The 27,814-nt window shown below is 42.7% G+C and overlaps 1 protein-coding gene and 1 non-coding gene across 2 annotated transcripts in view; both read right to left on the reverse strand.

Moving 5' to 3' along the window:
- Nucleotides 1-20,584: 20,584 nt before the first annotated feature.
- Nucleotides 20,585-20,688, reverse strand: LOC111539197. Its single transcript, XR_002730610.1, has one exon. It is a non-coding gene; the product is annotated as a small nucleolar RNA U13 (small nucleolar RNA).
- A 1,762-nt stretch (nt 20,689-22,450) lies between these two features.
- Nucleotides 22,451-27,814, reverse strand: part of CLRN2 (clarin 2) — a 12,223-nt gene continuing 6,859 nt past the window's right edge. The window contains exons 2-3 of the mRNA XM_023206707.1: nt 26,499-26,678; nt 22,451-22,738 (exon numbers count right to left, since the gene is read on the reverse strand). Of these exons, the coding sequence (XP_023062475.1) occupies nt 22,473-22,738; nt 26,499-26,678 (446 nt within the window). The 3' untranslated portion in view covers nt 22,451-22,472. The remainder of the gene's footprint in view (nt 22,739-26,498; nt 26,679-27,814) is intronic.

Here is a 27,814-nt window from a genome sequence, read left to right on the forward strand (position 1 = left end):
TCTTTCTTTCTTTCTTTCTTTCTTTCTTTCTTTCTTTCTTTCTTTCTCTCTCTCTCTCTTTCTTTCTTTTTTTTCATCCCCATGAACACCAAGGAAGCTCTGTATATTTTCTGTGACAACACCCTCAAACTTATCTACCTTGGCAGCTCGCAAATCCAACTCTAAACCATCAACTGGGGAACTCCAAACACACATAGCACACACACACACTCCTCTCTCGCTCTCTCTTTCTCTCTCTTTCTGGAGTCTACCTTCCTCCCTTCCTCTCCTTCCTCCCCCAAGAGATTCTGATTCACTTTTAAAAAGCTCACCAGGTAATTCTGACCGTCAGCCAGGTTTGGAAACTATTGAGATAATTCTTCATATCTGTGTCTGGCTATCTACCCATCCTGCTTTCCTTATTCCAGAAGAGATTTAAGGTGTTGACTTAATTAAATACAGTAATTTGGAAAATCATTTAAGAAAATAAAATATCAACAGTGGGTTTAATCTTTATCTTCTTTCTCATAATTTTGTATTTTTTCCAAGTTTTAAAAATATATTATTACAACGATAATTTTTAAAAAGTGTGAAACTTTATAGATATAAAATTGAGTTTGAGCAGGGTGTGGTGGCTCCCGCTTCTAATCCCAGCACTTTGAGAAGCCAAAGCAGGCGGATCACTTTAGCTCAGGAGCTCAAGACCAGCCTGGCCAACATGGCAAAACCCCATCTCTACAAAAAATACAAAAATTAGTCAGGTGTGGTGGTGCATGCCTGTGGTCCCAGCGACTCGAGAGACTGAGGTGGTAGGATTGCTTGAGCCCAGGAAGTGGAGGTTGCAGTGAACTGAGATCGCGCCACTGCACTCCACCACATTCCACCTGGGGTGAGAAGTGAGACCCTGCCTCAAAAATAAATAAATAAATAAGTCCAGTCACTTGTCAGAGTTGCTGGGCCTGTGTATTATACTATTTTATACTTCATGAGTTATTAATCAAGTATGGTAATTTGATTTTTACAACCCTGCGTTGCCACAGAGGACCAGAGAGAAAACCTTTATGGCTGTGACCTTATAGGTTACTGGTAGGATGTAAGATCTCTAAAGTTTTTTTTTGTTTGTTTGTTTGTTTTGATGGAGTCTGGCTCTGTTGCCCAGGCTGGAGTGCAGTGGCGCAATCTCCGCTCACTGCAAGCTCCACCTCCCGGGTTCACGCCATTCTCCTGCCTCAGCCTCCTGAGTAGCTGGGACTACAGGTGCCCACCACCACGCCTGGCTAATTTTTTGTATATTTGGTAGAGACGAGGTTTCACTGTGTTAGCCAGGATGGTCTCGATCTTCTGAACTCGTGATCCGCCCACCTCGGCCTCCCAAAGTGCTGGGATTACAGGCGTGAGCCACCGCGCCCGGTCAAGACGTCTGAAGTTCTAACAGTTTCTGTTTCCTAGGGTCCTGCAACACCCCCATGAGAAATAGCCCTCGTTATACTTAGCAACGTTAGCAATATTTAGAATTTCAATTCTAAAATATTGAAAGGTATTTCCTTATTCAATTGGAACTTGAAACTGCAAGCATAGTGGAATCACAGAGTGACTGAGCTGAAAGAATCATTCAAGATTCCTTGACCCAATCAGCAACCCCACACCCGCTAGGACATGAGTTTATGGTCAATAGATTGCTTCCCCCTAGTGGCAAAAGGTGGTCATGCCACTTCCATTTTTAGACGTGTTTAACCTTAGAATCACGGTTTAGAAATTATTTTGCACTATGGATTGCTTTGATATGATTATTAAAACATATACCGTGTGATAGTGTTATATAGTATCCATGGTAAAACTATTAGCTAATGCATTTAACAATCACAGCAACAATACCTAAGGCGGTCAACGCTCATTACTTCTCTAATTTCTTTCTGATTTACTTATGAAACAATTTATCCCTGATTTATAATATTCCTCCTAAGTCTTAAAGAAATGAATGTAATTGTGTAGTTATAAATAAGCTCTTTTCAGAGCAGACAGCATTATAAGCCAGTGTGATTAAGATTCCAGAAATGGCAAATTGCCACCAAATAGTTATAGCCTTTGGTAACAAACAGAACAAAAGAAAAAAGAAAACAATTGGCCCTTTTAACTACCAGATCCAGGATTTGATAAAATGATCATGCCCAGAACGAAGTCTGTCATTTTGAGGCAAATTGTTCTTAAAACCTCAGCAAAGCTTTAAAATCATCTTTTGGTGTCCCAGAGAAGCTTATATATAATTATAATTTTTTTTTTTAAATGCTGCCTTATTCAGTTTTCAGGGAATTTTTACATACACGGTATTATTATCATTTGCCCCTTCAGCTACTCTCCTTGGTAAACAGGAAAGGTATTAGTGTACTTTTTTTTTTCTTTTTGTTGAGATGGAGTGCTGTCGCACAATCTTGGCTCACTGCAACCTCTGCCTCCTGGGTTCACGCGACTCTCCTGCCTCAGCTTCCCCAGTAGCTGGGATTACAGACATGCACCACCACCCCTGGCTAATTTTTTATTTTTAGTGGGGACAGGGTTTTGCCATGTTGACCAGGCTGGCCTCAAACTCCTGCCCTCAAGTAATCCGCCCATCTCAGCCTCCCAAAGTGTTGGTATTACAAGCGTGAGCCACCACGCCCGGCCAGTATATATACCTTTTTTATGGTTGAAGAAACTGAGGCTCAGAGATATCAGACAGCAATAGGGTCCCAGAAATGGGACAAAAATCATAGTTGTTTCACTCTTCTTGAAATGCTTCAGACTTTTACATCCAGCTGTCTGCTATGCATTTTTACTGGGATGTCTCATCCACAGGCTCTGAGCTCCAACTCATCCCTGGATCCTGTTACAGGGAGTGACACTGCCTTCTACTCAATCATCAAACAAGAACTCTGGGAGGTCTCCCTGATCCTTTCTCCTCTATCCTCTCGTGCAACTGATGTCTTGCTGATTTTCCTGACCCTCCTCCACTTCCTATTGTACCCTTGTATTAGTGTGCTAGGTCTGCCACAGACTGGGTGGCTTCAACAACAGAAATTTATTTCGTCACAATTCTTGGAGAAGTCCAAGATCAAGATGTCAGAAAGGTTGGTTTCTTCTGAGGACGCTCTTCTTGGCTTGTAGATGGCCGTTGTGTTAGTCTGTTTTACGTTGCTATAAAAGAATACCTGAGGCTGGGTAATTTACAAAGAAAAGAGGTTTATTTTAGCTCGCAATTCTGCAGACAGAATGTTGCAAAATCTTATACTATGCTTCTGTTTAAGAAGCATAGTAGACCAGAGCACAGTGGCTCATGCCTGTAATCCTAGCAGTTTGGGAGGCCAAGATGGGTGGATCACTTGAGGTCCAGAGTTCGAGACCAGCCTGGGCAGCGTGGGGAAACTTCATCTCTACTAAAAATACAAAAATTAGCTGAGTGTGGTGGCGCACACCTGTGATCCCAGCTACTGAGGAGGCTGAGGCAGGAGAATTGCTTGAACCTTGGAGGTGGAGGCTGCAGTTACCTGAGATTGTGCCACTGCGTTCCAGCCTGGGCAACAGAGTGAGACTCCATCTCAAAAAAGCATAGTGCTAGCCTCTGCTTCAGGTGAGGCCTCAGGAAGTTTTGTTTGTTTGTTTGTTTGGAGACAGAGTCTTGCTCTTTTGCCAGGCTGGAGTGCAGTGGCATGATCTCAGCTCACTGCAACCTCCGCCTCCCGGGTTCCAGCGATTCCCCTGCCCTCAGCCTCCCGAGTAGCTGGGATTACAGGCACATGTCACTACACCTGGCTAATTTTTTGTATTTTAGTAGAGACAGGGTTTCACCATGTTAGCTAAGATGGTCTCGATCTCCTGACCTCGTGATCTGCCCACCTCGGCCTCCCAGAGGGCTGGGATTACAGGCTTGAGCCACCATGCCCGGCCTGGAAGTTTTTACTCATGGTGGAAGGCAGAGTGGGAACAGGCCTGTCAAATGGTGAGAGAGAGAACAAGGAGGGAGGAGGAGCTGCTGGGCTCTTTTAAACAACCAGCTCTCCCGTGAACTGATAGAGCAAGAATTCACTTGTTAACACGGGGATGGCCCAAGCTATTCTTGAGGGGTCTACTCCCATGAGGGATCTGCCCTGTGGTAGCCAGCCTATAATCCCAGCTGCTGGGGAGGCTGAGGCATGAGAATCTCTTGAACCTGGGAGGTGGAGGTTGCAGTGAGCCAAGATCATGCCACTGTGCTCCAGCCTGGGCAACAGAGCAAGACTCCGTCTCATAAAATAAACAAAAGCCCTGTCTCCAAATATGTCACATTGTGAGGTACTGGGGGTCAAGACTTCAACATGAGTTGGGGGGGCAGCACAGGGCATAACCCTGCCCATGACAGCCCTGGTTCATTTCTGAACTGGTTGAAGGCTGCCTCTCTGCCCTTGATGCTGTACCACCTTCCTGCCCAGATCCTCTGCTCCCATGTACTCTCCACATGCTGCTCGAGGGCCCCTTCTAATGCGACACCTATCCTGCTTCTCAGCCTTTAGTGAAGCCCAGTTCCTTCACGGGACACAGGGATCCCTCTCGAACCTGGCCCTACCTTTCTGGCCTGCCTGTGTTCCTTCCATACTTCTTGTCTTGCACTTGCCCCAGTGGGTGCTGAACTGCTGTGACCTAGCTGTGCTGTTTCCTGCCTCGATACCTCTGCTTATATATATGCCCTCACCCTGAGTCTTTGGTCTTTGCCTGCCTACCTCTTCTTCATTCTTCAGAATTGATAGTGAGAGGGAGACTTTCGTGGTCCCTTCAATTCTATCCCAGCTCTGGCTTCCGGACCAGAGAGACCTGCATGCATGCACAGATCCCAGGGTAGGCGGATGGCTGCAGACAGACCGCAGGTGGGCAGATGGCAGTAGGCGTTACCTGGGGAACAGTCTGTTAAGGACATGCTGATCACTGCACCAAAGAACTGTCCCTGTATCCCAGGGGTTTCACCTGTCTAGACCAGGTGGCCTATAGGAGCCACCTCCTTCCTATCAGGCAGGCAAAGCTTCTTCCTGGTTTTATTATGTCTTTTAATATACAGACAATTCAATTTCTTCCCATTTTTGGCTGGCTATATATAGATACATATATATTTTATGTGTTTGTATACATTTAACTTAGATTCATACCTATGAGGCTGATACTAATTTACAAAGATAGTAATTTATACCTACCCCCTGACTTTCCCCATTCAAGCTAGTTGCAGGCCTCACCTTAGGGGAAACTTGTGGTCATGTGGACAACAGAAGAGCTATCACCGTGGCTTTGCAGTAAGTACTCTGGGTTTTCTAGATTGTGATTCATGCCCAGTGCAGTGGACCCACGGTTCCATTGAACTTGCTTTCACAGTTTAGCCAACTCCAACCTCATTGTTGTAGCTACTTTAACCCGGGCTAAACTTTAAAATAATAGCACATAAGCACTTCCATACTAGCAACTTTACTGTAAACTTACCCTCACCCCGGTATGTAATTACTATTTTTTTTTTTTGATATGGACTTTTGCTCTTATTGCCTAGGCTGGAGTGCAATGGCATGATCTTGGCTCACTGCAACCTCCTCCTCCCGGGTTCAAGCTATTCTCCTGCCTCAGCCTACCGAGTAGCCGGGATTATAGACATGCGCCACCATGCCTGGCTAATTTTGTATTTTTAGTACGAACAGGGTTTCTCCATGTTGGTCAGGCTGATCTCAAACTCCTGACCTCAGGTTATCCACCCACCTTGGCCTCCCAAAGTGCTGGGATCACAGGCATGAGCCACTGTGCTGGCCATGTAATTACTATTAATAGTTTTATTTGTAAACCCCACCGCTTCCTGACCCAGGCTGTGTCAGGATCAGCTCTGTCCATCCTCCAGCCTCATGTTATCATAAAATGCAATGTTTGTGTTTCTAGTTCCTGGTCTGCAAACTGCCCAAACAATGTCATCTTCATCTTTGTATCCCCAGGACCTGGCATTGTGCCAAACACATAGTAATGTTCCCAAAATAATCTGTTGAAAATAAAATGAAAATAATTGGATCTGTGGGATGACAGGTCAGGGACAATGAAGTAACTATTTGGAATAATTTTCAGTAAGAAGCTTTTGTTAATGGAGGTGGAGAGTGGAGGTAAATGTCCAGGTGAAACAAAATTAGCCATGGGCTGATACTTATTGAAGCTAGATAATAGGTACCTAGAACTGCAATATTGTACTTTTTATGTATATATGTGTGTGTGTGTGTATATATATATATATATATATATAGTAGGCATATTAAATACATATTTGCCAATAAAAAGTAAAAAGCCAAAACAAACCCATGTCTGTTTACTAAGAAACCAGTGTGAGAAAGAAGTGCTAGTACTATAATGAAGCAGGCTGTCATTTCTGCTTGTTTACTTTTCATTCCGGCACAGTGGTCCTTTGTGAGGAACAATGACAATGACTTCCACCTCTTCCAGGGAGAAGCCCAGATGAGGAGGTCAGTTGCTGTGGCCTGTCAGTCCTTGAGGTGATGTCACAGTCTCCGGAGGACAAAACCTTCATTTAGCTGCAAGAGGGAACAATTGAGTAGTAAAGTGATTATTGTTACCGGTCATCCTTTGGCTCAGATTTTGTAAACAGATTTATCTTGAATGATGGCATGAGTAGGGATTACTGGAACAACGGCATTGTCTGAAATTACAAGCCTGGAAATTTCCACTGTAGGAGGATGTCATGGGATTCAGTACTGGTAGAGCCATTAAAACTTAGAAAGAAGAAAATTCTGTAGAAATAAAAACATGCTTAATATATTTATTTGAAGAAAGCAGAATGAAAATAAGTCCAATGTGTACTGCATGGGAAGAGGAACATTATGACATTATGATGGCATAAAAAAGTTAAAATGTTGAGATATTATGCCACATCATGGATGAACCTTGAAAACACTAGGCTAAGTAAAATAAACCAGTCATTGGTTATACAATAACCATATATGGTATAATTTCATTTATATGAAATGTCTAGCACAGGCAAATTCATAGAGACAAAAGTAGATTAGTGGTTGCCTAGGGCTGCATGGGGAAGAGAATGAAGAATGACTACCAATGGGCATAAGGTTTCTTTTTTGGGTAATAAAAATGTTCTAAAAATGTTCTAAAAATGTGGTGATGTTGCACAATTCTGTAAATATACTGAAAACCACTTGAGTTGTACATTTTAAATGGCTGAAATTATGCTGTAAAAATTCTAGCTCAATAAAGCTGTCAAAAATGCTAGAATATTGGGATAAGAGGATTCTTTTTTAAACATTGTCTTACTGCCGGGTGCGGTGGCTCAAGCCTGTAATCCTAGCACTTTGGGAGGCCAAGGCGGGTGGATCACTAGGCCAGGAGATCGAGACCATCCTGGCTAACACGGTGAAATCCCGTCTCTACTAAAAATACAAAAAATTAGCCAGGCGTGGTGGCGGGTGCCTGTGGTTCCAGCTACTCGGGAGGCTGAGGCAGGAGAATGGCATGAACCCAGGAGGTGGAGCTTGCAGTGGGCCAAGATTGCGCCACTGCACTCTGGTCTGGGCAACAGAGCAAGACTCCATCTCAAAAAAAAAAAAAAAAAAAATTGTCTTACTGCATCATGATGTAATTTATTACATTTTCAATAAACAATACAAAATGTATTGTCACATAGTAAAAATCCAGCAAGGATACATCACATTCACCAGATAATAAATATTTATTTTTGAAAACCCGGACAGTGTGTTTCTAATAAATCTTAAAATTGAAGATGTTCAAAATTCAGTGCAATCAAGTTTCCACTGAGTGTTTGACAATTAAACACTTGCGTGGAGTGCAGTTGGTTTTCCAGCAGGTACTGCAGCAGCTGATGATGACCTCTTCTCTTTTTTCTCTGTTTCTTTGTCAAGGATGAAGTTGGCAAGAGTTCGCATGCTAGCCAGTGCTCCAGGGTGAGGGAGCAGTGGTCCCTAATCCCAAATGGGAGTTACCTTGGTCTTCCCAAATCACTACAACAGCCCAATTGTTATTTTAACGGTGTTTTTTTCATGGTTTTGTGTGGCATGGTAGCAAAATATTATTGAGTTGCTTTCATTCTTCTGTTATCTCTAACCACATATCCAATTTCCTGAGCTTCTCTTTTTCATTTATAAAATAGGAACGGTGACAGTACCTACTTTAAAACTCTACCATATTAAAAACAACAACAACAACAAAACAACAGCTCTACCATGTTGATTCCAAGGCTGGGATGGGGGAAAGTATTAAATTAGCCTAGAATCTTTCCATGCCATAGGTAAGGAAGTGCTCAGATAATGATGTGGGCATGTCAAACGGAACAGGAGCTAGCTGGAAAGAACTCTCACCAACCAAATCTGGGACAACTTGAGTATCAAAATAAATAATGATGGAAATGGAGAAAATAGGACCATAGAACAAAATAGGAATTCATGAGTCTATAGTGATATAAATGTATGAATCAGTGGGAGAGAAGGGAAAGCTCTTCCCTACAGTAGAATGCCAACCAATAAACTTAGAAGAAATAAGGGGATTAGAAAAGGAACCATTTGGTAATCACCACAGTAACAACTGATTCAGGCAGAAAATCATCAATGGATGCTAAAATCATGGTTTGAATGGTGAGAATTTGATGAGAAATAAGATATTTACAAACTCAAAATATATCTCAACAAGATACTAATTAAAATGGGAAAAGTAGAAACTACAGTGGAGAAATCTCTCAGTACTACTTCTTAGATGATTAAAGTCAACATCATCAGCAATGGGAGAGAAAGATACATACACTTTCTGTTGAGATGCGCTGAGATGGGCACAATATCATCTTGCAGGTATTCTTGCCAAGAAAGCACACGCTTTAATCATAAAGAAGCATCAGGCAAACTCAAATTAAGGAACATCCATAAAAGAATGTCCGGTGTCATTTAAAAATGTTAATGTCATAAATGACAAGCACTGAGGGATTGTACTGACTTAGAGGAGGCCAAACAGAAATAAAGACCAAGTGCAACCTGGACCTTGCACCAGTAGAAAATACTAAAACAACAAGAACTATAAAGGACATAAGGAGCCACTGACAAAACTGGAGTAAAATCTGTAGATTAGATAACAGAACTATGCCAGTGTTGATTTCTTGGTTTTCGTCACTCTAATAATGGTTGCTGTACGTTGAGTTTTAGAAAATATACATGGACATATTTAGGGGTAAAGTGGTAAGATGTCCTTGACTTACTGTCAAGTGGTTCAGCAAAAATTTGTGCACACAGATGTTTGCACACGCACACATAGAGAAAGAAAAAGGAGGGAGACTATGATAAAGCATATGTGATAAAAATTTCAACTAAAAAAGTTTAAAATTCTCCATTTTTTTGTGGAGACAGGGTCTCACTTTGTTGCCCAGGCTGGTCTCGAACTCCTGGACTCAAGTGATCCTCCCGCCTCAGCCTCCCAAAGTGCTGGGATTATAGGCATGAGTCACTGAACCTGGCCCAAATGTGATACAATTTTAACATTTGGAGAATCTAGCTAAAGGATATATAGGAAGTTTTTGTACTTTTTTTGCAACTTCCTGTAAATCTAAAGCTACGTAAAAGTAAAAAGTTAAAAAATTGCCGTGGGAATTAAATGTGATAATATACAGGTAAAGCAGATAAAGTGTTTAGCACAGTAGCTGGCACATGGGAAACACTTTCTGCAAGATAGCTGGTACTACAAAATTTATCGGCCAATATACAACCTTCTACAGTACATCTGTCCATTGTCTATAGCAGGCGCCCCCAAACCCGGGTCCACACAGACCTGTCCTGGTCCGTGGCCTGTTAGGAACCAACTGGACCGCACCCCAGGAGCTGAGCTGTGGGCCAGTGAACATTACTGCCTGAACTCCACCTCCTGTCAGATCAGCGGTGACCTTAGATTCTCGCAGGAGCGCCAACCCTATTGTGAATTGTGCATGCGAGGGACCTAGGTTGCACACTCTTTTTGAGAATCTAAGTAATGCCTGATCTGAAGTGGAACAGTTTCATCCTGAAACCATCTATCCCCCGCCCCCCAACACACAATTTTTCCAATCGTTGAAAAATTGTCTTCCACGAAACCGGTCCCTGGTGCCAAAAAGGCTGGGGACTGCTGGTCTGAAGAACACACGGATTTTGTCTCTTCTTCCACACTGTGCTTGCCTGCGTTTCTGCCTTTGCCTGCGTGCACCCTGTAACCCTCCTGGCCAGCATGAAACATTTTTAGTTGAGCTCTAGTTCCTTTCCCAAGAAACTTTATTCACTTCTCCCTCTACCCACCTCTTTCTTTGCTGGACTTCTATAAATCCAATTACTGATCTAAAAAGTTAGCATTGGTTTATTATCTGTCATAGGTGATTTTTTTTTTCTTTTAAGAAGAAAATGGTGAAATGCCATACACACCCATTAGAATGGCCAAAATCCAGAACATGGATGACACCAAATGCTGGTGAGGATGTGGAGCAACAGGAACTCTCATTCAACGCTGGTTGGAATGCCAAATGGTATAGCCACTTTGAAAGACAGTTTGGCAGTTTCTTACAAAACTAAGATCCTTTTACCATATCATCTAGCAATCACATTGTTTTTTTTTTTTTTTTTTTTTTTGAGATGCAGTCTGTATCGCCCAGGCTGGAGTGCAGTGGCATGATTTCAGCTCACTGCAACCTCTGCCTCCCAGGTTCAAGCGATTCTCCTGCTTCAGCCTCCCAAGTAGCTAGGATTACAGGCATGTGCCACCACACCCAGCTTATTGTATTTTTAGTAGAGACAGGGTTTCACCGTGTTGGCCAGGCTGTTCTCAAACTCCTGATCTCAAGTGATCCATCCACCTCAGCCTCCCAAAGTGCTGGGATTACAGGTGTGAGCCACCTCGTCCGGCCTAAGCAATCACATTTCTTGGCATTTACCCAAAGAAGTTGAAAACTTATGACCACAAAAAAACCTGCACAAGGATATTTATAGCAGCTTTATTCATAATTACTAAAGCTTAGAGGCCACCGATATGTTCTTCAGTAGATAAATAGATAAATAAACTTTGGTACACACAGACAATGGAATATTATTCAGTGCTAAAAAGAAATGAGCTATCAAGGCACTAAGACATGGAAGAAATGTAAATACATATTACTAAATGAAGGAAGCCAGCCTGAAAAGGCTACATAATGTATACATATATACGTATATACATACATACTGTACCTACATATGTGTATATATTGCATGATTCCAACTGGCATATTACAGGCGTGAGCCACCACACCTGGCCTATTTTCTAAATAATTTAGGAACAATTCTGGGTGCTTAACATCTGTCAAAGAGCAAAAGCCCTAGAAAGATTCCTGTCCTGGCTGGGCATGGTGGCTCACACCTGTAATCCCAGCACTTTGGGAGGCTGAGGCGGGTGGAGCACCTGAGGTTGGGAGTTTGAGACCAGCCTGACCAACATAGAGAAACCCTGTCGCTACTAAAAATACAAAATTAGCCAGGCTATGGTGGCGCATGCCTGTAATCCCAGCTACTCAGGAGGCTGAGGCAGGAGAATCGCTTGAACCCAGGTGGTGGAGGTTGCAGTGAGCGGAGATCGTGCCATTGCACTACAGCCTGGGCAAGAAGAGTGAAACTCTATCTAAAAAAAAAAAATCCTGTCCTCATAGAGATGAAATTCTCATGGAGACAGACAGGCAATAATCAATAAGTATAACACAAATATCAATTATTTAGCATGTTAAAGATAAGAAAAAGAAAACGTCGAGTGTCGAACAGGGTAGTAAAGATGAACAATAGTGATAAGGTATAAGGCAGGCTTCAGTATTAAACTGGGTCGTCATTCAGCAGATGACATTTGAGGCAAGACTCAAGGTCACAATGCAATTTCAAACCTCCTGAGAAGTCAATTCCCAAAATAGATGGGAAGGCAATTCCTAAAGTTGTGAGAGATGATGTAATCATTTACTTGGTGAGTAAGCCTCTTTTTGCCCTGACAAAGCTTAGAATTAAGTACAAAAATATTTAAAAGAAGCAAAATCAAGGTATTGATATTTTTGATTTTAAAATTTGTGCCTCCTTATTATTTTATGTATTGGTGATGACAGAGAAGCTGGTCTGCTGGCGAAACAGGACAGTCTTGCATTTGCAATGATTTGGAATCATGTTTTGCTTATATACAGGGTTGGAATTTTTTTTTTTTTTTTTGAGACAGAGTCTTGCCCTGTCACTCAGGCTAGAGTGCAATGGCGTGATCTCGGCTCACTGCAACCTCCGCCTCCCAGGTTCAAACAATTCTCCTGCCTCAGCCTCCTGAGTAGCTGGGATTATAGGTGCCTGCCACCATACTCAGCTTTTTTTTTGTATTTTTAGTAGAGATGGAGTTTCACCATGTTGGCTGCACTGGTCTCAAACTCCTGACCTCGTGATCCACCCTCCTCAGCCTCCCGAAGTGCTGGGATTACAGACTTGAGCCACTGCGCCCGGCCAGAATTTTTAAGATAACTTAAGGTTCACAGCATTTTAACTTTAATTCATTAGACTTAGAAGAATTATTAAATTTTGTCAGTTAATTGAAGTGCATGGAAAATAAATTAAGTTGTATAGGCTGTTTCAAGATGTTTATTTAGTACATTCATAAAGGGGACCAAATAGTAAACCAAAGCTTTTAAAAAGAGATCATTAAAATTTGCTAACCTTAAAAACAGAACAGTAAGATTTATAAGCTGAACTTCAATTTAAGGAGGTATAAATTTTGTGAATGTATAACTTTAATAAATGGAATATTACCTATTTCAATGTATTATTATTATTATTTTCGTTTTTGCTGAAAGGCATACAACCTGCTATGTGAATGGAACTTGAAAAAGTCATGCATTCCCACTATTTACTTTCTGAAGTACATAACAGTGGTTTTGCCACAGTTTTGTAAATTCTAACTAACTTGTTAAAGTTTGCCATAGTGATGCCTGAGAAAAAGAGATGAGGCCTTCATGATGAGAGCTTTAAAGAAACAAAGGCATACTTACAAAACAAAATTTTAAAAATAATGATTCATTAATTTTCAAGAAATTTTCTTTCATTACAAGGAATAACCTACTACAACGAAACCCTGAAAGGTGGGCTTTAAAAATGATTCAGTTAGCTACTCACCATAGGAACACTACTTTTCAAAACTAAAGTAAAACTTTGAGTAGTTTGTTTTGGAGACAGAAATCACCCTTAACGACATAGTTAATAAACAGCAGGTATATCAGGAGCTGCCTCTCAGGTGAGCCACTCGAGCTGTGGCACCCAGGGAAGCTTCAACAAGAGTAGACAGGACGACCCGAGGATGGCTCATTTCTCTCTTCAACTGTGCTGAGAACTTCTTTTTTCCTTTCTTTCTTTTTCTTTTTTTTTTAAATATACTTTTATAGAGATGGGGTCTCCCTATATTGCCCAGGCTGGTCCCGAACTCCTGGGCTTAACTGATCTTCCTGCCTCGGCCTCCCAAAGTGCTGGGATTATATTGATAGACAAACATCTCCTTTTCAATTGAAAGAATTCTTTTGTCCTATTCACTCCCGCCTGCCTCCTACCCCAAGGTGGCGTAAGCCACCACACCTGGTCTGGTGCTGAGAACTTCTGTTGGCCTCTTACAAACATCTCTCTCTCGCTCTTTTTTATTTTTTTTTAATAGAGTCTCACTCTGTTGCCCAGGCTGGAATGCAGTGGTGCGATCTCGACTCACTGAAACCTCTGCCTCCCAGGTTCCAGTGATTCTCCTGCCTCAGCCTCCCAGGTAGCTGGGATTACAGGCACGAACTACCACGCCCAGCTAATTTTTTTATTTTTAGTAGAGATGGGCTTTCACCATGTTGGCCAGGCTGGTCTTAAACTCCTGAGCCTCAGCCTCCCAAAGTGCTGGGATTACAGGTGTGTGCGTCTGGCCACATCGCCTTTTCAATAGAAAGAATTCTTTTTGTCCTATTCACCCCCTCCTGCCTCCTACTCCCTTGAAATCTGTAAGGTTGAAAGAATTGCTACGTTAGAAGAAAAAAATGTATTACATCCAATTTATTGTTCCGCAAGAGGTCAATGACAAAAGAAAAGTCACTGTGGTTCCAAAGTCATTTGTTAGTGTTGCTTATTATTTTTTCCAAAACAAAAAGCAATAAAGCAAACAATTATATGCCATGTTTTTACATTTGTTTTATTTAACCAAGAACTCAGCCGTGAACATCAGAGAAATGCATATGCAGTATATTCAGAATATAGTTGAATTGGTGGTTGAAATCCTCACAATATTGAATTGTCAGTGTATGTAACAGCATCTCCAATCACATTGGTAGTCAACTATTACCAAAAAGCATTCATGAAAATGCCCAGCTTAGTTGCCCGGCATATAGTTAGGTGCTCTATTCACTATAAATCTGGATATATTATATAGCATTAAAAGTCATAACATTTTAGAGAAGGAAAGAAAATTAGAGATTATCTTATGCAACTTGGTTATATTACAAATGAGAAAGCTGTGTTTCTAATTCTTTAACTTGTGAATAAATGTAATGAATAAATGTTAATCTGAAAGAGTCAATCCTTCAACATGGATCCTGAGTGGCTACCTGGGAAAGTTTTGAATAGAGCCAAGAAGCCACTTGCTTATTAGAGGTGAAACATATACTCTGCATTCCTCCAAAACCCACACTTTTTTGAGACTTTCAGGTCTCATCTGAAGCAACCAATCAGAGCTCACCTGCCTTGGCCAATCAGGACTCAGCTATATAAACTAATCAGGGTGCAGCTTTACCAAACAATGAGAACTCAGCTATGTTGGTCAATCAGCGCTAAGAAAGTTTGCATCCTTTATTTTCATAAACAGACCTGACTGGGAAGCTGTTGAGGGGGATGTTTTGCTATAAAACCTGAACCCTTTCTTTGTTCTCTGGAATGCATTTTTGTTTTACACTGAAGCTGTTTCCTCAGTTTGCAAACTGTTCACTGGAATAAAGTTTCTTTCCTCCAAATTCCTTTTCAGAGAACTTTTGTTCACAAACTGAAGGCTGTGTCTCCTCAGTTTGCAAACTGTGTCTCCTTGGTTTGCAAGACCGGGAATGGGGTGTGCAGCTACTTCAAATACCTATATATTAAGCTGGGTACATCCTTGAAAATCACAGAGGGGTAGAAGGAGGCTGCATCTCTCTGGTTTTCAGACTGCTCATTGGAATAAAGTATCTTTCCTCCACATTTCTTTTCAGAGAACTTTTGTTCAAAAACCCAAAAACTGGTAATAAGAGCAACTACGTCTCAGAATTTTTATGAGAATGAAAATGAAACAATGCATGTGGAGTACTTAGCAGAAAGCCTAGCATATGGCAAACGCTCTGTTATTCATTGGCCTTACTTTTGTCAAGCTGTGACTATTGCTGACTCATAGTTGACATTGCCGTAGAAAAGAAAGTGAGAAACAGAGAGCATACAACCTAATTTATTTGGCAAGGATTTCACATGTGTCCTAGTTGCATAGATTGGTTAAGAAGCTCTACTCTTGGTTTCACAACCCCAACTACCAAAACTAAAAGGAAACAAAGGATCATGAGGAAATGAAACGGAGAAATATTTCACCTGTAGAAATTAATCTAAAATCGGCTCAGGAAGCCAGGCATGGTAGCTTACGCCTGTAATCCCAGCAATTTGGGAGGCTGAGGTGGGCAGATCATTTGAGGTCAGGAGTTCAAGACCAGCCTGGCCAACATGGTGAAATCCCATCTCTACAAAAAAAATACAGAAAAAAATTTAGCTGGGCATGGTGGTTTATGCTTGTAGTCTCAGCTACTTGGGAGGCTGAGGCAAGAGAACTGCTTGAACCTGGGAGGTTGCAGTGAGCCAAGATTATGCCACTGCACTCCAGCCTGGGTGACAGAGTGAGACTCCATCTCAAAAAGAAAAAATAAAATAAATAAATAAGTAAATAAATAAATAAAATGGGTTCAGGGACTTCTCTGAGTTGCTGTGTCCCTTTCTAGTATCACATCCTGAAATCATATTTCACATTTCACCTTTGAGATTCTCTGTGCCCTGCATAGCCTCCTTCCCCTCTATGATTTCCAGTGATGAACCTGGCTTAATATTTAAGTATTTGAAGTAGGTTAGCACCCCATTCCCAGCGAGTATTTTCTTTTTTCTTGCTTTTTTTTTTTTTTAGACAGAATCTTGCTTTGTTGCCAGGCTGGAGTGCAGTGGCGCAATCTCAGCTCACTGCAACCTCTGCCTCCTGGGTTCAAGCAATTCTCCTGTCTCAACCTCCCAAGTAGCTGGGACTACAGGTATACACCACCATGCCAAGTTAATTTTTGTATTTTTAGTAGAGACGGAGTTTCACTATGTCGGCCAGGATGGTCTCGATCTCTTGTCCTCATGATGCACCTGCCCCGGCCTCCCAAAGTGCTGGCATTACAGGCGTGAGCCACCGCGCCCGACCCCAGCAAGTATTTTCTAAATTGTGATGCTAATCTATTAGTAATAATTAATAATTAATACTTAGAAGGAGTTAGTATTTTTATTATATGCTTTTGGAAGTGTGAGGAGTTGTTTAATTTGCTCTTCATAGTTTCACGTTTTTCTTGAAAGAGAGAGAAGTATATTTGTAACATATAACTCTGCTCTGATTTGACATGGAAAGATCCTTGCTATCTAAAAGTCTTGATTAATTGTATATGTTATTAGTTATATTTTCATTAGTGAAAACCATGTATCACTCATATTTTTTTTTTGGATGGAACTTCTCTCTTGTTGCCCAGGCTAAAGTGCCATGGCATGATTTGGGCTCACTGCAACCTCTGCCTCCCAGGTTCCAGCGATTCTGCTGACTCAGCCTCTCCAGTAGCTGGAACTACAGGCACACACCACCATGCCTGAATATTTTCTGTATTTTTAGTAGAGGCGGGGTTTCACCATGTTGGCCAGGCTAGTCTTGAACTCCTGACCTCAGGTGATCCACCCGACTCAGCCTCCCAAAGTGCTGGGATTACAGGCTTGAGCCACCGGCCCTGGCAATTACTCATTTTTTATGCTGTGAACATAGAGTAGAACTTCTTTTCACCAATAGCAAATTACTTTTCTTAATTGCAGCTAAATTTTATTGGCTTTGATCCCTGCAGTTAGTATTAGTAATATCATATCATTAGCAATCATACAAATGTATGCATATGATAATTATTTTTACAGGGCATATGAAAATCAATCATCATCACACTCTAATCAATGTCATAAAATAATGTTATGACCAACATTTTGACTTTGCATGGACTGGTCGGCTGGAAGGGATAGTGCACTGCAGGCCATTGGACACCTTTGTGAGCCTTAGGAAAAGGCGCCCCCTTTAGGAGAAAGCACCCTTGTGGATGAGGCCAGGAGAAGCCAGAGGCACTTGGGCTAGTCCCTCGCCCCTATACTTGCACCTCCCCTGGGCAGGGTGCAACCTGCACAGCCCTCAAGGCAATAATCTTGCTGTATTGGAAAAGTGGTGGCCTTGACATCATATAAATCAGGGCTAAAGTCTTTCTCCATTATTTATTAGCAATGGGGCTGAGCAAGTTCCTTAAATTTTCCAAACCTAAAGTTACCCATCTGTTAAAAAAAAGATAAAAAAAATTTATCTTGAATAATTGTTGTCAGAATTAAGGAGAAAGTGTACAGTGCCTGGCCCACATAAGATAATGAATGACCTCTGAGAGGAAAGAACTCAGTGTTTTTCTCAGCTCTCAAACTACTCTCAACAACAATTAATACAGCAGACTTCGATGACCAAATGTGGGGAATTTCCCTCCATCAACCAACCGCAGCAGACACCGGCTGGGTATGCTCTAAGTCAGTTCTGACACTATCCACCTGGTGATAGCATCAGGTCCCATAGGCTGAGAGCTCAGTCCCCAAACCTGTCCCTCCTCCCTCAGACACTAGTCGCAAGTCTGGGTTTCTGGAACTTCTGACTAATTGGCCTCAAATTAGCCAAACCCACAACTTTGGGTTTGGTTAATTTGCTGGGGCAGCTCACAGAACTCAGGGAAACACTTCTATTTACTGGTTTATTACAAAGGATATCACAAAGGATACAGATGAAGAGACGCATGGAGCAAGGTATGGGAGAAGGAGCGCGGAGCTTGCATGCTGTCCCTGGGTGCACCTCCCTCCAGGAACCTCCACATACTCAGCCATCTGGGAGCTCTCCAAACCCAGTTCTTTTGGGTTTCTACCGAGGCTTCATTATGTAGACATGATTGATTAAGCATTGGCCATTGTGATCAACTTAACCTTCAGCCCCTCTTTCCTCCCAGAAGTCATGGGTGTGGGTGGGCCTGGAAGTTCTAACCCACTAATTCTGCCTTGGTCTTTTCCTGTGACCAGACCCCTTCCTGAAGCTACTATTTATTTACTCATAAAATGACCACATTAATTACAGTCAAGATAAAGGAGCTACATTTTCCTCTGTGCATCTGAAAATAATGCAAGTGAATTTTGTGACCCAGATACTTAATCTCCCTTCTTCCCACCCCCACTCTCAACCTGCTAAATTCCATATAGGAATCTCATTTACAGTATTCCCGAGAGATGGTCTTTCAGACTAAGCCTGATTATTGTCAGTAACATTATGGTTGCCACCTGATAGATCATGGTTTAAAGACATTATAGATACTTCTGAAACACTTTCGAAAGCTATGGACTCTGTCACAGAAAAAATGCAGATGCGTACAAAAGCCTGCACTTTGACTTCTTGAAACACATCTGGCTGGGCGCAGTGGCTCATGCCTGTAATCCCAGCACTTTGGGAGACCGAGGCGGGTGGATTGCCTGAGGTCAAGAGTTCGAGACCAGCCTGGCCAACATAGTGAAACCCCGTCCCTACTAAAAATACAAAAAATTAGCTGGGCGTGGTGGCGGGCACCTGTAATCCCAGCTACTCGGGAGGCTGAGGCTGGAGAATCGCTTGAACCCAGGAGGTGGAGGTTGCAGTAAGCCAAGATCCCGCCATTGCATTCCAGCCTGGGCGACGGAGCAAGACTCTGTCTCAAAAAAAAAAGAAAGAAAGAAAGAAAGAAACACATCTGTCTTGATTAAAGTCAATCCTAATCAACACTTAGAAGCAAAACTGAATTCACCCTGCCCCTTCTTCTTCTTCTTTTTTTTTTTAAACAGAGTTTCACTCTTCACATCCAGGCTAGGGTTCAAAGGCGTGATCTCGGCTCACTGCAACCTTCGCCTGGGTTCAAGCAATTCTCCTGCCTCAGCCTCCTGAGTAGCTGGGATTACAGGCACCCACCACCATGCCCAGCTAATTTTTGTGTTTTTAGTAGAGACGGGGTTTCACCACATTGGCTAGGCTGGTCTTGAACTCCTGACCTCAGGTGATCCACCCACCTTAGCCTCCCAAAATACTGGGATTACAGGTATCAGCCACTGAGCCTGGCACACTCTGCCCCCTTCTTGGCATGATGGTCTGCATATGACTGAAGGCAGTGATCAGTTCAAAGGCTATGGCCCTGATGACTTTCTATTTTTATTTTTGGAAATAGAGAGGGTCTCGCTATGTTGTCCAGGCTGAACTCCTAGACTCAAGCAGTCCTCCCTCCTTGGCTTCCCAAAGTGCTGTGATTACAGGCATGAGCCACCACGCCTGGCCACCGTGCTAACTTTTCAAATAGCTCCATCACAAGCCTGCTCAGTATGTTTCATCCCCAGCTGCTGAGAGAATGAAATGTCTAGAGGGCAGGGATTTTTGTCAGCTCACTGCTTTAGTCCCAGCACTACATCAATATCAATACTGTTGAGTGAATAAATGTACCAAGATCCTCAGACACTTGTAATATAAACTGTTGTCAGATTTTCTGTATTTATGTTGATTTTTAAAAAACGCATCAGCAGGACTTTGTGTTCAAACTTGATATGATATTGACATTTCCTCTTGTTTTCAAGACAGCTTGGCAGTCTCTCACTATCTTTTGGATCCATCTCCTATCACATTAACTGTCTCTTTTGAATCTGTCTCCTATAACATAACTGTCTCTTCTAGCCATATGCCATCTGCATCTTTGGTGAGTGACATCAGTCCACTAAATAGTGCTGAAACTATGCCTGGGATGTGGAAAAAGGGCTGAAAGGGGCAGGTGAGCCCAGCAAGGAATTATAAAGAAGAGATGACATGAGCACTTCATGAAGTCAGCAAATCAGGTGTCATTTTAGATGGAGCTAATTTGGGGGATTAGATAACTTAAAAAAAAAATGTCCCAGGTTGGGCACGGCGGCTCATGCCTGTAATCCCAGCACTTTGGGAGGCCGAGGTGGGTGGATCACTTGAGGTCAGAAGTTTGAGACCAGCCCGACCAACATGGTGAAAACCCATCTCTACTAAAAATACAAAATTAGCTGGGAGTGGTGGCACACACCTGTAATCTCAGCTCCTTGGAAGGCTGAAGCAGGAGAATTGCTTGAACCTGAGAGGCGGAGGCTGCAGTGAGCCGAGATTGTGCCATTGCACTCCGGCCTGGACAACAAGAACAAAGCTCTGTTTTAAAAGGAAAAATTCATTTTCCTTTTTTTTTCCTTCAGGTCAGATGGGTAATGTGCGGATGTCATAACAAGGTTCCAGGGTGGCACATCTCACACATGTGCATGAAAACTCAATCATCCTCCTCATGAACTACAAAAGGATCGCATTAGATAACATTTGCATGACATGAAGATAGGAGACCTGGGAAAGGATTCATCCCAGCTAGCATTATGGGAAAATTAGTTCATATAGTTGTGTACCTCTGTTAGGGTTCTCCAGAGGAACAGGGCCAAGAGGCTGTGTGTGTGTGTGTGTGTGTGTGTAGTGACAGAGAGAAAGACGGGGGTATTTTAAGGAATTGTCTCACATGACTCAGGAGGCCAGCAATTCCAGAATCTTGAGGCTAGGTGGGCAGGCTGGAGATCCAGTGACAGCTGCAGTTTGAGTCCAAAAAGTCTGCTGGCAGAATTCTCTCTCCCTCAGGGGAGCTAGGCCTTTTTTCTATTAGGGCCTTCAACTGATTGGATGAGGGAATTACCATCCAATTACAGATGGTAATCTGTTTTACTCAAAATACACAAATTTAAATGTTAATCTCCTCAAAAAATACCTTTGAAAAAACATCTAGAAGTGTTTGACCAAATATCTGGTTACTGTGGTCCAGCCAAGGTGACACATAAAATTAACCATTTCAGTGGCACTTAGGAAAACTCAACACAAAACAGCTGAATATCTCGAACAGGTGATTAAAGCAACATTCTAGTCCCATTGAGTACTCATACGCTTCTAAGCCCTCGTTGAAATTCCTTTTTCTTTCTTTTTTTTTTTTTTGAGATGGAGTCTCACTCTGTTGCCCAGGCTGGAGTGCAGTGGCATGATCTTGGCTCACTGCAACCTCTGCCTCCTGGGTTCAAGCAATTCTTCTGCCTCAGCCTCTTGAGTAGCTGGGACTACAGGTGTGCGTCACCACGACTGGCTAATTTTTGTATTTTTAGTAGAGATGGGGTTTCACCATATTGGCCAGGCTGGTCTCGAACTCCTGACCTCAAAATCTGCCTGCCTCCGCCTCCCAAAGTGCTGGGATTACAGGCATGAGCCACCGTGCCCAGCCCCTCCTTGTAATTTCACACCCTATGCCCAGCCTCCTTACTGATGCATCCTGGAATGATGCCCTTCTCCAACCTTGCTTCCTTCACCACTGGAAAAATCTACTCATCTTTCAAAGCTCAGATCAAATGTTCACACTGTGATACTTTCTTTAATACCACATCCCATCCCCAAGATTTAATTCCCTCCTCGGTCCCTTATGGCTGTTCTATTATCAGGTTGGTGCAAAAGTAATTGCTGTTTTTGCCATTAGGACCTGATGAGTTAACAAATGAGTGAGAACAGTATCTCGCACAGAGTAACCACTCAAAAAATGGCAGTTATTTTCATTCTTAGTGTTACCGTTGCTAAGTGCTGTGTCGTGTGGAAAGATTAGGTGTTTCTGGAGGGCAGGAACAGGAACAGTATCATATTCCTCAGATATTCTTCCCCACTCACCAGCCCAATATTGTATGGAATCGACCAGGGATCTACAGACACTTACTGGAGTCTGTAGTATCTTATATTTGCCAGGTGCTCCACAGAATGCAGAATCTGGCAATATCATCACCCATTTAAACTTCACAACAGCCTTGCGAAGTTGTTCCTATGCTTAAGCTGGCAAGTGGCAGAGTCTCCAGCCGCAACTGGAACTCCAACATCATGAGAGAGGAATGCAAGAATGCTGGGGATCCTGGGCAAGTTTTTCTTTTCTGGCCCAGGAAACAGCCTTGGTCCTTCGCATCCTTTTTCTTACTGCTGAGAACACGGCCATGACAGAGTGGGAAGGCTGCAAAAACACGAGGACTCCATTCACACGCAGAACTGACTTAGGCCAGGGTGTGAACAGGGGAAGGCTATTAATACAAGATATCCTCAGCCGTGACAGTGGCCTCTTCGATTTTGGTCTTAATCTCAGGGAGGGGAATATGACTGATCGCCACCACGACCAAGTTTGCGGCGTGGGCCGACGCGCTGGCCACACAGATCCAAAACGACTCTTCGTACTGTTCTTCCAGCACCACAAACTGGAAGAGCTTCTCCTGAAAGTTGGCGATTCGTTCTGTCAGATCATGAAATTTCACCGCAGCCATGAAGCTGGCTATGGCTAATGCCACGACTCCACCTGAAACCCAAAAAGGTCACCCTCATTCACGGCTCCTTTTTGCGATTGTGACAACTCTATGAGAGGTGGCATTTCTGTGCCACGCGTGACAAGCTTGCTTTGGGTTCAAAAAGTTATGAGGAAGACATAAGTTTTAATTTGCTTTTAAAAGTAGGAGCTAACCCACACAGTATGAAGGAGAAAGGCAGGATTGTGCGGGGAGAGAATCTGCTTTATATCAGATCAAATTTGAATTTCCACCCCTCCAATTTTTATTCATTTGTTTGTTTATTTATTTATTGAGATGGAGTCTTGCTCTATCACCTAGGCTGGAGTGCAGTGATGCCATCTCAGCTGGCTGCAACCTCCACCGCCCGGATTCAAGTGATTCTCCTGCCTCAGCCTCCCGAGTAGCTGGGACTACAGGTGCCTGTCACCACACCTGGCTAATTTTTGTATTTTTAGTAGAGACGGGGTTTCATCATGTTGCCCAGGCTGGTCTCGAACTCCTGACCTCAAGTGATCCATTCGCCTTGGCATCCCAAAGTGCTGGAATTACAGGCATTTGAGCCACTGCACCCGGCCCACTCTTCCAATTTTCCCCTTACCCAGTACCATGCTTCCCAGGGATCCACATTTGGAGAAGTTCATTGTCTAAAATATCTCAGAATTTCTATGAAGACCATGAAGGCTATGCGGCAAGATGTAAGAAAAACTGTTGCTCTCCTCTTTAATTATCCTCCTTCCATGCTTAAGGACAAGGATGACCATTCATAGAAGGAGGAAAGGAGGGAGGCGAAAACTGGAAGAATTCCAAACTACTTCCCAATGTTTTGCTTGAAACTTTGACCTTCTGGGAGGAATCTCTCTCTCTCTCTTTCTCTCTCTCTCTCTCTCCCCCTTCCTCTGGTTTCAATTTTAATTAGTATTTTTAATAACACATTTATGATGCTTCTTAAAAGATTATTATCTTCATCAAAGAAAAATTTGGACACTAGAGAAAATCATAAACAAATTTACTTTTATCCTAAAAGCCAGCATGAACACTTTCAACATTTGAGTGTTTTTCTTTATGTTTCTTTCTCTTTAACAAAATTAGTATTACGGTGTTCTTACTTGGATTTTAAATTTGATTTTTTCCCCTCACTTGGATATTTTTACGTGTTGTTAAATATTCTGTTACAGCATGACTTTATTGTTTGTTTTTATTTTTGTTTTTGAGACAGGGTCTTGCCCTGTCATCCAGGCTCGAGAGCAGTGGCGTGATCATGGCTTATTGCAGCCTCGACCTCCTGGGTTCAAGCGATCCTTTCACCTCAGTCTCCTGAGTAGCTGGGATCATGGGTGCGTGCCACCATGCTTGGCTAATTTTTGGTTTTTGTTTGTTTGTGGAGATGGGGTCTCACTATGTTGCCCAGGCTGGTCTTGAACTCCTGGGCTCAAGCAATCCTCCTGCCTCAGCATCCCCAAGTGCTGGGATTATAGGCATCCATCACCATACCAGGCTTACAGCATGACTGTAAATGAGTGCATAGTATTTTATGCACTATACACTATAATTTATGTATTTTTAGTAGAGACTAAACAGTCTCTACTAAATTATGGATATACAGTCACACACTATAATTTATGTAAGTATGACCTTATTTCTGGGTGTCTATATTACTTCTAATTTTTTGATATCATAAAGTGCTACAGCAAATACCATTTTATGTACATCCTTGTTCTCTTGTCGAGTATTTCCTTAGCATAAATCCAAACATGGAATTGTTTAGTCCAAAGATATGCAAAAGCTATTCACGTTTTTCTGCCTTTTGACACTGCAGTGTTTTTGTTTTTTTTTAAGCTCAGTGGCAAGAAATAAAGTTTTGTCAAAAGACATAAAGTTTTACCTGTTTTTATTTTTATTTTTTTGAAACAAGGTTTTGCTCTGTTGGCTGAGGCTGGAGTGCAGTGGCATGATCACAGTTCGCCGCAGCCTGGACCTCCCAGGCTCAAGCAATTCTCCCACCTCAGCCTCCCTAAGTGTTGGGATTACAGTTCCCAAGTAGCTGAGACTACAGGCGCCTGACACCATGCACAGCTAATTTTTTTATTTTTTATTTTTGTAGAAATGGAGTCTTGCTATATCGCCCAGGCTATTTTGCCTGTTGCTAATCTCTCATCAGTAGAGTTTGAGAGTGCTATCTCTCTGAGGAAAGAAATGGCCAGAGATAAGCATTTATTTAAAGCAGGATAGAGCACTTTTTACATGCCAGCCTCTGTGAGGATGCATGCAGATGAGAAAGACGCCTGTAGTCTTGATGAGGGTGAGCCACGTATATAAACAATTCTACAGGGTGGCTACCATCTGCAAACAAAGGCAAACACATAATAATGGATTTCTTGATCTACATTATAATACATAATAAAATAACATTACCTGTTTTTATATTTTATGATATTCTTGTATAAGGTAATCATAGTGAGGGGTTATTGTCCGAATGGTACCTTGAATATTTGACCTGAGTTTTCAGAGATAGCCCTCATTTCACAAGATTCTCTTATTTTCATTACAGATGACGTGTTAAGTGCATAATTAAATGTGAATTAATTTCTGTGCATCAATATACTCCTAAATCAACATGCATGCACGCACATATCTTTTAGTTTTTGGCTTGGAAAATAGGTCATGATGGTCATAAACGAGAGCATGGATCTGTGGAAAAATAAAGAGCTTAGAATCAGTTATGCCTAGATTGGAACACCACCTCTGCCACTCATTGCTGTGCGACTGTTTAACTTCTCTGAGCCTCAGGCTCTTCATCTGTAAACGTGGGTCTAATAATACCTCCTATAGAGATGTGGTGAGATGTAAACAAAGTAATGCATGCAAAATCCCCAGGTCCATGCCTAACCCTTAGTGGCTGCTCAGTAAGTTGCATCTAGTTTAAGGGCATGGTGCAGTGAAGGTGCTGGGAAGGTGAGAGGAGGGAGAGTTGAGACAGCCAGTGAGTGCTGTCTGCATTAATATGCCCAGGTGTGTGTGGGGGGAACACTAAAGCACTAGATGGCACTCATTTCGCCTTCTTAACCCAGAGCCTGAATAGAGGAGCCTTTCACAAATGGCCTCTTGCTCACAATACCCTTCTCTTCTGCCGTTTGTGGAGTTCCTCCCAGCCTCAACTGCAGCACCAGCTCCATCTCTTTCCCCGTCCCAGGGCCCCCACCTCTCCCTACTTTCAGCTCTCTGTTTTCTGGCTTCTCCTTTCACCTCGATCTCTCTTCACTGCTCTAAGTCCTCAGCCATTCACGTACTCTAATAAGATGGTTCTTTATTGTGACAGACTCTGTAACTTAAAAAGGAAATTCATGAGCACTTTGGGAGGCCAAGGAAGGCGGATCCCTTGAGCTCAGGAGTTTGAGACTAGCCTGGGCAACATGGTAAAACCCCGTCTCTACAAAAACTTAAAAAAATTAGCTGGGCATGGTGGTGCACGCCTATACTCCCAGCTACTTGGGGGCCTGAGGTGGGAAGATCACTTGAGCCCAGGAGGTCAAGGCTGCAGTGAACTGAGATCGCACCACTGCACTCCAGTGTGGGTGACAAAGTAAGACCCTGTCTCAAAAAAGAAAAAGAAAAAGAGGACATTCATTCCACGCCCATCAAGAAGGTCTTAGACCCAGGAAAGTCAAAGCTCCAGTGGGGCATTTTAGTTCCTTCACACCTTCTGCCCAACTACCTGGAGCCCAGCCCTGTGATGGTGTGGACACAATTTTCTCTCCCTAAGGGACTTCTTACCTGCCAGGACATTCCATAGGCAGATACCCCCAGGACCGTTGACTGCCCGGTATGGGACCTGGATCATGTTGAGAATGGCAAAGCCCATGCTGACCAGAGCCAGGGCCAAGGCCAGGAAGAGGAGCAGCAGAATCATCACATGAAGGCCTGCGTTGAGCTCCTTCACCAGGTGTGGGAAGACTAGGGAGACAAGACACAGCCGCTATTTTAATATCAGAGTTAGAGTCACTTTCATAAAGCCCAAGCTTGCTTACCACGAAGGCTTCGATAGACAGGGGTGAAGGCAAGACAGCAAGCGTGGGGTTTTCAAACAGCGGGAGATTTTCTGAGATGAACTCATGGCCTCTAGATTCATGCTTGTAGTTGACCAACAAACCTCTCTTCCTTGGAGCGGACACAAAATCAGAATGTGTCCTGGTTGTCAGTTTAAGCTGCACTGAGCTTGAAGCTCTGGGGTCTGATGTGAACTGATGCACACAGGCCCCAGTGACTCAGCAAGGTAGACCCTTGCTTACCCCCATGTATGAAGGACACATAATTCTCACATTGCACAACATTTCATTAAAATATTAATTTGCCTTATGAATATGGCAAAATAAGTTAGTGAAATCTTAATTTATATTTGTTTTCTCTATGTTTGCCACCAGTACCAGCTGTGAAGATGAAATGGCGTAGCATAATAGAGTAGCTCAAATATTGCCTGGCCAAGTCAGTTCTCAAATATAGCAGCTGTGGTTATTGCTGTTATATTTTGGCGGTCTTGGGAAAGTCATGTGACTTATCGAGCCTCAGTTTCTTCATCAGTACAATGGGGATAGTAATCCGTGCAGATGAATTGAGGATAATCAACATTGACTAAGTGCAGTCACGGGCCAAACATTTTACATGGTCATCTTGTTCAATGCAAATGACAAAGACATGAGGTACATTTTATAAACTCCCTTTACCCACAGGCTTGGAGACATTAAATTGCTTGTGTTTGGGCAAGGCAACTCTATACTCTATGTAAGATTTATAATTCAATATACTATGAGAACAAATGTGACCCTGAAAGAGCCAGTCCTTCAAGATGGGTCCTGAGTGGTTAACTGGGTCTAAACTTAAAAAAGGGCCAAGTAGGCCAGGCGTGGTGGCTCAAGCCTGTAATCCCAGCACTTTGGGAGGCCGAGACGGGCGGATCACGAGGTCAGGAGTTCGAAACCATCCTGGCTAACACGGTGAAACCTCGTCTCTACTAAAAATACAAAAAGCTAGCCAGGCGAGGTGGCTGGCGCCTGTAGTCCCAGCTACTCGGGAGGCTGAGGCAGGAGAATGGC

Source organism: Piliocolobus tephrosceles, chromosome 3 (genome assembly GCF_002776525.5).
Source record: "Piliocolobus tephrosceles isolate RC106 chromosome 3, ASM277652v3, whole genome shotgun sequence".
Taxonomy (NCBI): Eukaryota; Metazoa; Chordata; class Mammalia; order Primates; family Cercopithecidae; genus Piliocolobus; species Piliocolobus tephrosceles.